At 44.7% G+C, this 11,866-nt stretch overlaps 1 protein-coding gene across 2 annotated transcripts in view; it reads right to left on the bottom strand.

Annotated features, from left to right (window-relative positions):
• gnal2 (guanine nucleotide binding protein (G protein), alpha activating activity polypeptide, olfactory type 2) overlaps positions 1 to 11,866 on the bottom strand; it is a 48,426-nt gene that overhangs the window by 4,402 nt on the left and 32,158 nt on the right. For both annotated transcript variants that reach the window (XM_079751467.1, XM_079751468.1), the window contains exons 6-11: positions 7,410 to 7,464; positions 7,198 to 7,271; positions 4,723 to 4,781; positions 3,618 to 3,738; positions 3,142 to 3,272; positions 2,650 to 2,717 (exon numbers count right to left, since the gene is read on the bottom strand). In XM_079751467.1, coding sequence (XP_079607593.1) covers positions 2,650 to 2,717; positions 3,142 to 3,272; positions 3,618 to 3,738; positions 4,723 to 4,781; positions 7,198 to 7,271; positions 7,410 to 7,464 — 508 coding nt within the window. The remainder of the gene's footprint in view (positions 1 to 2,649; positions 2,718 to 3,141; positions 3,273 to 3,617; positions 3,739 to 4,722; positions 4,782 to 7,197; positions 7,272 to 7,409; positions 7,465 to 11,866) is intronic.

Genomic DNA, 11,866 nt, shown 5'->3' with positions numbered 1-11,866 from the left:
GATATCTGGAGTTTTCCTGGCAGGCTTAGCAACTTGCTCTAATAGTTTGTTTGCATCCTTTTTGTTTTGTGTGGTGGTAAAAGCGGGTAGAGCTATATGGTCGGGATCACGTCTAGGGTGTTCAGAGGGTGACTGCATAGCAGGGGCTCTTCAGACCCACTGGCTTACAGTGAGTAAATACCCCCCGCCGGTAATCACAGGAAGACTAGGGATGAGTTACATAGTTAGCTTTTGGGCATTATCTAGTCTAGGGTAGGGTAAGCTCCAGTGTTTCTTTTAGCTAGTATTTATATTGCTAAGCACCTTTTTGGTTGCGATTGTTGGAGCGGTATGGCTTCTATCGTAGCTAGATTTGTTCGGTCTCCTTCTGAGGCATTGCTTGATAGCTGCACTAAGGATCAGCTTTTGAGAATTGGTTGGTAGGGTGATGAGTTGGTTGGTATAGTGTTAAGGTTGGTTGGTAGGGTGTTAAGGTTGGTTGGTAGGGTGATAAGTTGGTCGGTATGGTGTTAAGGTTGGTTGGTAGGGTGTAAAGGTTGGTTGGTAGGGAGATGAGTTGGTTAGTAGGGTGATGAGTTGGTTAGAAGGGTGATGAGTTGGTCGGTATGGTGTTAAGGTTGGTTGGTAGGGTGTAAAGGTTGGTTGGTAGGGAGATGAGTTAGTTGGTAGGTTGATGGGTTGGTTAGTAGGGTGATGAGTTGATTGGTAGGGAGATGAGTTGGTTGGTATGGTGTTATGGTTGGTTGGTAGGGAGATGAGTTGGTTAGTAGGGTGATGAGTTGGTTAGTAGTTTGATGAGTTGGTTAGTAGGTTGATGAGTTGGTTGGTAGGGTGATGAGTTGGTTGGTAGGGTGATGAGTTGGTTAGTAGTTTGATGAGTTGGTTAGTAGGGTGATGAGTTGGTTGGTAGGGTGATGAGTTGGTTGGTAGGGTGATGAGTTGGTTAGCAGGTTGATGAGTTGGTTGGTAGGGTGATGAGTTGGTTAGTAGGGTGATGAGTTGGTTGGTATGGTGTTAACGTTTGTGGTTTGGTGAGGTTTTTTTGAAACATAAGTTAATTTGTTGAAACCCTATCATGCTTGTTTGTTGTCGTCTGAGACGGTCTGAGTCTTCTTTGAATGTGGGTAATTCCACAATTCCAAGAACAACTGGTCACCCGAGTGTCAGGCAGCTTTTGAGAAAGTGAAACAGCAGCTGTGTTCAGCTCCTGTCCTGGCTGCCCCTCAGCTGGGGAAACCTTTCAAGTTGCAGACAGATGCCAGCAATGTTTGTGCTGGGGCGGTTTTATTGCAGTCAGATGGTAACGGTTTTGCAAGACCTGTAATACGACTTTTCTAAAAAGTTCAAGATGTATAAGTTGCATTGTTCAGTAACTTATGGTTCCACCCATGTAACATTTTTTGTCTTCCAGGCTACGCGGTGATCACCGTTCTTATGGAGGTGTGACAGCCCCCTGGCACCTCCTGAATGCCGGGCTCCCAGGAGGTGATCAGTGTAATGGCTAACACCCACGCTGCCTGAGCTCTTCAGGTATATCAGCTGTAGGAGTCAGCCACTTGCTATCCCCTTTGACGTATGGTTTGTTTAGGTTTTTGGGTTAGCTTTGCTTTGCACAAACACCACCTTCTCCACTCATCCACACACAGCACTGATTACTGATTTACGTGCATCACTTTAACTTACTTTAGCTTAAGTTCGTTAAATAAACGATTACTGTTAAACTAAAAGCCATGTGTGGTCTCCTCTTTGTCATTCCCTTGAGCCGGGCTGTGACACATGTGATCAGCTTCCCTGGTTTCTCAGTGTATCAGTTCCTAGTTTCTTAACTTTACTAACTTTTGTCCTGTAAACATATCTCCACCATTTTGAGTGTTTTTTCTCTGGATTTTCTTAAGCTCCCTGAGCAAACGCTGACCACTTTTTTTACACTTCCCCAGCAACCCAGCCTGAAGCCTGTGTGAGGCGGGCTAGCTATCGCGCTGCAGATATGCCTCTGTTTAGGATGTGAATGGCGTCTTGTACTCCTTCGAGGTGATCTGCGTCACAAGCCTGGTCCAAAGAGGACTACTGCGATGCTCGCTTGTAATCTTTACCAAGAATTGTTTGTTCTGCAGTGATGACGCGTTGATCTGGTGACGTAACGCCACTCGGCAGGGACTACATGCCATGCCTCGCGGGGGGCCCGCAAGTACAAATATAAATACACGAATGTCTACCAGAAGGATATGTAAAGAGTGGTTATGCATTTGGGTGTGAATTTCTCAACGACTGGTCCTGGTAAGTAACCTGCTTAACTTCCAAGATGTCCTGTTGTAGAAGGAAGTAGGAAACGTAAGGGTGAAATGCAAAAATCTAAAGTATATATGGTGGTGGACTGTTACCAAACAATGATATAAAACATGTATATTTTGAAAAATTTATAAAAGAAAAGGCTAGCTGTTGCCACATATTGGCTACTGCATAAGAGGACAGATAGCATACCAAGCTTGGCTTAATTGTTGGAACAATGTGTTGACTTTCTCCTTTTTAAATGTTTGTAAGCTACAAAACTGCTTAATTGTTGGTGCATATTAAAGGTCTACAGATGGAAATACATCCGGCAAGTACATCAGAAAGCTAAGTCTGATATACACCTGGGTGGATACTTACGAGAAACTCATCGCGGATGAAGAACTTAGCTCTCGTTACTTTCGAGTCTTCACCTGGTTCAGGAGTTGCTAAAGATAAAAAAGAACATAAAAAGGGACAACTCAGTTGACACACCACGATATAAAACAGCACGAGTCCTGTGTATAGATTCATATCTAGATTCAACAACTCAACTTGAATCTAGATTGCATCTAGATTCCCTTGCTTTGCATCGGTTTACGTCAAATTGGGTCACGTATGAGTCAACTGTGACATGACAACACTGCCGTAAGAGATTCTGTTCCGACAATAACTGATTTCTAGGTAATCTCGATTGAACATGGGGTACACTAGCGCCGAAGGGGGTTTGGACCATGGTGATCGACATCTACTGTCTGTTCATCTCAAGTTCACAACCGTGTTTCAAATCGCACCTTGAAGCGGGATTCAAAAATTCATGCAACTCATGTAAGCGCCTGTATGTGGATAGGATTTATCTAGAGAGGCACAAACCTTCATTTGGTATGGTGTAGCGAGCGTATTCAGGGAAGTAGTCTTCGATTTTGGATTTCCCAGCTAATACTTTTTCAGCCAGCATGTCCTGCTTGTTCAGGAATAGGATGACCGATATAGTGCGTAACCACCTGCAAGAGAACAGACACCACGCTTAATGGTTGAACCACCCAGGGGCCTGACCTGTTCGGTACAGGCGGAAGAAATGATTAAAAAAAAAAAAAAGAATATTAATATCAGCATTTGAGTAATCATAGTGAGTTGCATTACAGTTACAGTATAAGTATTTATTATGTGTCTTTGTATTGAGAGGATGAGTAGTCTGGGACACTAGTAAAACGCATTAATGACAGATCTGGAAATAACAAACTTCAGCAAATCCTAAAAACCGAAGGACCCAATCCATTGACCATGAATCTACAAAACAAAGCGACAGTAACTCTTTATCTTCAACTGTTGTCCCAGTGCAGACTGACCTGTTGTTCCAAATACTGCGGAAGAGGTCCAGAGCTTCCCGTAGCCGGTTTGTGTCGTTGTCTTCCCTTATTACCATGTTGTAGCTGCTGCTGGCCACCACGAAGATGATCGCAGTCACGTCTGCCATGAACAGAAGAACCGTGAATCCTTCACGTCACAACTTTCAGCTTTCATATCATGCTTTTCGACTTTCCCCTTTGCTTTAGAATGTTATATGACGTATGCATAAATGTTTTACACCTGCTGATCTAGAGAAATCTAAGTCCGGGCAAGAGGTTGTTTTCGCGCCCGCTGAAATCGCCCCTCAATAAGTGCGTTGAACAGCTCGTTTGCGCAAACTTTACTTCCGTAACAGTGTCACGTCAGTTTGCAGTGGGCGGAGTGTGAATCGGTTGAAATGCGTTTTAAAGTGGCAAACGCTCAAAGAATTCCAAAGATTCTCGTTTGAATAAACGTCAGCTGAGTCACATACACTGCGACAGAGCATGTATGATCCGCTAACGAACGAACTTGCGGTTCCATCTTTTGCATATGATGAATGTTAGGACCTGGGTTTCGGTGGCTGCCTTCCCCGCCATGCATTCAAATCACAAGCGACGAACGGTTAGTGATCTGTTTCCCATCACCTGGCGTTGGTTAATCCACCAGAGTGGGCGCGACACACTCTCCAGCTCCCGTGTTTGTGTAACGATGTCCTGTTTTTTTGGCCATAGGCGCCGCCAACGAGAATGACTTCAGGATGCCCCTTAAAGACACCTCAGCCCATGTCGTGCACAAGTTGTGACGTCGATCAGTACATCAGCATCACGGTCCATAGTCCACATGTGTGATCATGGGTAGGACTCTGAACCCATGTGTATTACATCTGGTTATTCTTGGTAAAAGGTTCCTATGGTGTGATGTAAATAAAGAAGGTACTTTAAAGGTCAGGAGACTAAAAGTGCCCTTCAGCATTTTAAGGCAAACACCTGGGGCTATTTATTCGTTAAGGTCCAACCTATCAACTGAGTCGGACTATGTGGTGAAGCAAACACAAGTGGAAGGAGGGCATTTATTTTGTGGCGCTGGAATGGTCAAGAAGACCCAGAGGAGTGGGGGACTTACCGTTAAAGCACTGGATCCATTTCCTCCTCTCATCTCTCTGGCCCCCAACATCGAACATGCTGTGGAGGAGAAACAGCGTTTAGTTAGGTCACAAGCGTCAAAGATGGACCGACGGCGCCCTCTTGTGGCCAAATAGAGTACACACACTTCCGGCACAAAGGATCACAACAACATGACAAACGCATCAAACTCCTCTTGAAATGAGGTTTTTTTTAATATTAATACATATATACATAGATATATATATATATATATACATACACATATATACATACATGTATACATAAAACTATATTAATTAAATTATATGCATATATATATATATATATTATATACATATAAAAGTATCTTGTTTCTCTTCTCAGTAAGTGGTTACATAAAATGCTCCATGCGGTTTCGGCAATCTTGGAAATAAAGAGTTAAGATTCATGAACTAAAAAAAAAAACATAAATATATCATCTGACATCAGCGCTTAAGTTCCTGCACAATTGTGATTTCTTGGAAATCATCAAAGCCCGTTGGTGAACCGAAAACCCTTAAAAGCTCAGATTGAATCGTGGCAAGGGAAGTCGGGGCAGAACACATTTATCCATCACCCAGGGCGTGATATAATCAATACAAAGAGCCATTTCAAACAGCAGAACAAGTCTGTTGTGTCTAGCTGCCCTGGAAATGGGTCACCGCGGCCTGAGAGATTAGACAACGCTCCCTCAAATCTTTACTGCTTGCTTTTGTAACAGTAGCCAGTGGCCAATCACGGCTTGTGCCTGCACTTTGAAGTCACATGACTCGGCTGGGACTCTGGTGGGGAGGGGATGGAGGAGGGGGGGGGGTTATGTCCCCGGCATATGACCTGTTCCGCTTCCTACATGTCGTACAGGGGGAACTAATGCCGCCTTCAAAACAATCTGGGTTTCCGGTAGGAAACCCAGTGTTTCGCTCTGAGTTTCGCGCGGAAGTAAAGCTACCAAGTCCTCCGAGATCACGTCACAACAATGGCCGCCCATTTCATATATAGACTAAAGTGAACTTGCAGCAAGCATTAAGAGGCGAACTTAACACCCATTCTAACATTTGCATTACTTTACAGTATAGCTTACAATTATAAACATCACCTGATAAATTCTCGCTCATGTTCAACCATAGCAAGCAGTTCTAATAACTGATTCATCTGGTTCAGCAAAAGAGGCGCAGAAAGATCTCTGCGGGCATCCATACTTGTTGCTATGAAATCTAGTCTCACGAACGATCTGTTTTTCCGGTTTTATGTCATAGCCTACGGACTTCTGAGGTGCGTTTCCTGAACAGTCTTATTTCGGGGGAAGGTAAGGTTTGCGAAAAGACACGAGTCTTTACGCAAGGTTTGCGTAAAGACACGTAAGAGTTTCCGAACCGCCGAGCCGCTTTGAAGGCGGCATAAGACGCACTCTGGACCACGGGCCTCAGAGGGGCCATCACGGCCGCTCTGGTGGTCAAGCTGAGCCACGCGGCCTCTAGACCTCCGTGGGATCGTGAGTAGGGGGGGACACTATGGATAACGCTGCGGATAATAACAGCCGAGCATCTGGGAGCTCTACAATGAGGCCCTACTTTGACCGTTACGATCAATCGTCATTAATAGGTTCATGTGATTCTTCTTGTTCATCCTTTTTGTTTCGATTGTGCCACAAAGCCTCACATGGCTGGAATCTCTCGGCGTATGTCGCTCAGTAGATAAGACTACTAACGATAATATTATTTATCATATAATTTATCATCAGTTGTTGACCTGTTAATTAGACTTGTCATCTGTAACTGTTTGAGGACGGAAATGTACAAGCTCAATTGATATATCCACAGAAAAGTCATTTTAAAACATTTTGTAGATGTATATTGACTTTAATTACAAATTGATCATTGAAGATCTTATCTTAATTGTTTTAGTGTGTCTGTTGACACACTGCAAAGAAACAAGGTTTGAATCTTGCAATAAAGGTCCAAGTTATCTTGTAGCCCAATGGTAGAATGGTGGCACTCAAATAAATATTAAAGAATTAAGATTTATATAGTTTACTGGTCATAAGCCCAGTCAATGTATTTATGAACTTTAGAAATTAAGCATCCTTAAATCCATACCAAAAACTCACCATTTACAGCTTTGCAGCAAAATATCCTCCAAGTTAATACCTAAATTAAAATGTATAACCCCATTTCTAATTTCACAACCTGAAAAAAGAAGATGAATTTGGACCTACAATGTCGAATATCATAGCAGCTCAGCTATACCATAGATGGAATATATTTTGACATATATTTATATGATATATATAACCCAATACATTTTAGGCATCACCACTTATTGTCTGGTGATGGGTCTAATTGTAAAAATGTCTTATTGGTATCTGCAAAAAAGTAAACCCAATGTGCAGGAAGAGCCTCTGTGCCAGCATGACATCACTTCATGTTTAGCACCGATGGCACCTGCAGATACTTACTGAAAATTGACTTTGTCTACTTGGAACCTCGTCTCAAAAATCCCTGAAGTCAACACTCGGCAGCGTAGCAGGTCCTGGAGAAACAGAAGAGGACAAAGCAAAACAACACAATTACACAGCTGAGTCGGAACACTAAACAAAACCCTTCACAGAGGGGGGGACCAACAACAAGATAAAGACAAAATAACACAGATAATACTCCAGAGACTGACCTGGTCCGTCGGTGTGTATTCACTCTGTCTTACGGAGTCAATTCTGTCCAGGAAACTGTGGAGCAAAAGACAGAACTAATGTCATGGTCTGATAACCGGTTCAGAGGTTAAACAGGGCATAACCATTGATCGCTCCTATTCTATGACAACCTCTGCTCGTCGACACAACTCCAGCAGTAGAGGGTGTCAGAATGCATCTGGCGGCAAACGGAAAACAGAAACATGAAAACAAAACGGCCCAAAAGAGTCCAACATCCCAACGGTTCCACGTTGATGGAATGTAAATATGTACGTCAAATTCCCAGCAGCTGTTTAATCACAAGCGACAGCTGTGGTCGGCCCCGAATTAGAGAATATCTACGACGGCTAGCTTAACTACTAGCTTCTCAGCAAGCAACCGAGTACCCCCCCCCCACCCCCACCGAACACCCCGACTTCCTCCCCTATCAACCCCTCTCCTTCCCCAGCAAGGCACCCACCGATTTATTTTTCTCTCCCCCCTAGACAGGGTTGCCAGTACAGCCTATGACCAGCAGAGGGCATGGCTGCTCAGCACGGGCTATTTTGGTCTCTCCAGCAGGAGCGATTACATAAGGCCGTTATTGAGGAGGTTAGACAGCTTGCCATGGCCCTCTCCCTCCACTACGAGGAGAAGGAGAGCATGCATGTGCAGGCGCTAGCATTAGCCGTAGCATTAGCTGTTGCATAGCTGTTGGTAGCGATAGCAGCTGGGCCTCTGAGCAGCACGGCGAACAGGAAGGCGGGCTTCCTCACAGAGACGGGGGAGAATACACCGTCACAACGACTAGGCCGCGGTGCTGTCTGGTGCAGGCTGAACACTGGTTGTCGACTGAATGGCCTTCGTAGGAGCGCCCTCTCTTTAACAGAATCCATCCTACATCATATGTGAAGTTATAGATTATATATATCTATAACATTATGTATTTTTATATACATGCACTTATTTACAAGGTTAATAAGTGCAAACAAATATTTCAAATGATATGAATCATAGAGCATGGCTAATTATATCATTGTTGCCCAGCCCTACATAATAATTGATGACTCCATTGACATTTTTGGGGTCATTTCATTTCAAACAAGCAGTTCTAATAAACCTACCAATAAACCTGGATGTGTTTACTGTTGTCAGATGGTCAAATGACATCAAATCAAAATGCCTCAAACGGGGTCAAACGTTTAAGTCCAAAAATATATATATAAAAAGATCGGTCAAAGTCATCCGAATAAACAAAGATAAGATGTTTGTGTTCGGCAACATGGAGGGCAAAGGGAACTAACCCAGAGCGTGGAGAAGACAAGAGGGAAGCAGTGCTCAGCACATGACGAGAGCCACAGCACTCATGTGGTAGGACGGTTACAGATTCAGCCCAGAGGATGCCTGTGCGCGCGCCACTGCAGAGAACGTCCGTTTGTCTCTCGCCCGGTGAAGTTACAATCTCTGTCTGAGTTTTAGGGCCTTTACTTTGAAATAGATACTGTCCTAACAATAAAGCTTTCAACATCTCCAAAATTCTACTATGAGATTTATCGGGAGAAAAATGTAGTCACGTTACCAAAACATATTTGCTTTACGTATATTACCAACTTCCCCAGAAATGTAAAGATTTACCACACAACGATAGAACAGTTTTGTGTGTGTGCGTGTTTGTGTGTGTGCGCTCGTGTGTGCATGTGCACGTGCTTTTGTGTGCGTTTGCGTGTGTGCGAGAGAAAAACAGCCTCATACTTTCTCTCATTGCTCTTCCAACAACTCTATTCATGCACAACAAAAAGCAAACCTTTGCAACCTTTACTCCAGAAAATGCAAAAATATTGGATTTGTGAACTGTATCAAAAGAGCTCATCAATGAATAGCGTAGATCCCTTTCTAGCTATAACATTATAAAATAGATAATATGATTTATTATCGTGATAGTAATCTTTCAATATTTGGACTTTGAATGGAAAAGGTCTACAAAACTCTTCACACGCAAAGCTGACCAACGTTTACACTTCTGAACACGCTAAAAGTTTAAATATAAAAAATGAACAAACAAGTAAAACAAATCCCTAAACTAGCTTTGAACCCATTCACACACCAAACATTGCACACACGCACACACGCACACACACAAACACACACACACACACACACACACACACACACACACACACACACACACACACACACACACACAAAACTGAAACAAAACATTGCAAAAATAGCTCCAGTTTATTCCCCATCACTGCAACAATGTGGGAGTATTTATAGTCAGCCATCTTGGTGAGGGAAAAAAACCCTAGGTTATAATTACTGAGCGCTTTGTGACTGCCATGTGACATAAGTGCTATTGGTAGAGCACTGAAGATCCAAATATAGCCTGGCCTCTCATTCACAGCCACCACTACATCCAGGACATACAAAAAAAGACTGATCATCGAATGCCTTATTAAAAGCTTGGGCCGGGCGGTTTTTGGGGACTGCCGAACGTACTGGTCTAGTGTGAAGTAGAACAAGTCCCATTCTGGTCTGAGTTCCCCGCAAAACCATTTGCACCAGTTGGCATGGTAGAGCAGACTCCGCCACACAGCCACTTCTGACAGAGCGGCTCCTTTCTGAACGCAGCGATGGATGGTTGTAATGGAAAATCGATGTTTTAGGCTTTTCCCTATTTTCACATTTGCTTTCTCATGCTGTATTATCTCAGCCCCACTGTATGTTTTCCCATATGGCCTGGACCAAACCGAACAAAGGTGGGGTAGGCTCCGTAACTGCTGGCCACCACTGCCGACCACAAACAAATAGAGTTTGGCGTATTGGCAACGAAGCATGGGCCTCTGGCCTTTAGGTTTACATCCCCCTCCTTTTTTAAAGATTTATCTTTGCATTTTAATGCTTTATTATAGACTGAGATAGAGAGGAAGGTATGGGAGATAGAGGGGAGGACATGCAGCAAATGACCACGGGCGGGACTCGAACCCGGGTCGCTGCGTTCAGGACTGAGCCTATGTGGTACACGCTCTACCCGGTGAGACACCGGGCGCCCCAACATCTCCCTCCTTTGATGTGAGGATAATTGCATTGAAGGGAGGGGGTTGAAACTGTGTTCAGGGCTCACACTGCTAGAGAGGAGACGAGTGTATGCATACATTAAATAGGTTATTTCCTACCAGTTTTGTGTGCTTTTTTTGCATTCAGCACTCTCATCTGTCCTTGACGCAGAACCTTATGAAGGAATTGCGACGACAATTTGGGAAATTCTACAAAATCAATACTCCGAGACAGGGGAACACGAGCACGGCTTAGGACCGCGCCACGGAGCGACACCACCGGATGACTGTGGCCCGCTTACTCGGGCGAGACTGGAATAGAATCAGGGGTTCCTCAGTACGGTGTCCTGAGGGCAAGAGACTCCGGCCAGGTGAGACCACGATGTGTGTGACGTTACAAGAATATGGCGGGGTGCATTTCATGCGTTAGAGGGAGGGGGGCCAGGATAGAAGGAAATAATCAGCCCGGGACAGAGAGTGCAGGGCGTAGAGCTCTTTGATCTCAATGACACCCGAGTTCTAGAGGCAGACCTGGACTGCCCCGGTGAGCCGTGTGTGAATGCTCCCCCAACTCCGTCGTATGACAACGCTCGGGCCACCGCTCCGTCCATCAACCTCTACCCTGACTTGGAGAGCAAGGAGGCAGGAGCAAACCCCATACCAAGATGGCAAAAGTGGAAGAGGATTGGTCACGAGGCATTGCATCGGTTGGCGTACCGCCAAGACTCGCCGCACAACGGGTCACGCCAGCCATGCAGATCGAAGCGACGACCAAGAGGCTTTACCTCGCCCGAATAGAAGCCCTGGAGAACCCCAAGCCTGTCCGTCCCTTCAGGGACCAAGGTGGCGACATGTCCAGAGGGACGACCATGTTCCTCGGAGGGCTTCCCAAGCCGGGGACAGGTCTGATTCCGTTGTAGCGCCATGGCTAACCTGCCTGTGATGTGACATCCCCCAAGGGGCAGAGGTGGATAGGGGCATTCGAATGGACGGGACGCAGGGGCAGGCCAGGTCCAAGGGTATGTGTGCACTATGACACAAACAAAGCCGGAAAAAAACATCGGGAATCGTAATCTTTGCCTCAAAACGTACACAAGCACCACATCCAAAGGATTGGTTCTCATTAGCTTCACGCGACCTGATCAGCTCCAAAAGACCAACATAATTGTGAATGGTAAAAGTACAACATTCCTGGTCGATTCAGAGGCAACACATTCAGTGTTGTCCAACAAGGAATGGAGAAATCAAACGAAATTGGGTGGTCCTTATGTACAACCCTTTTTGGAAAGGAGTGTACACAAACCACTCAAACATTATTTTTTTCTGTCGAAACCAATGTGTCTGACAAACCGTGTTGGGGAGAGATTTGAGGTGTCACCTAGGGCTGAGTTTCTTTTGCACCG

This window comes from Pollachius pollachius, assembly GCF_949987615.1.
Source record: "Pollachius pollachius genome assembly, chromosome: 14".
Classification (NCBI taxonomy): Eukaryota; Metazoa; Chordata; class Actinopteri; order Gadiformes; family Gadidae; genus Pollachius; species Pollachius pollachius.
This window is presented reverse-complemented; position numbering and strand designations above follow the sequence as displayed.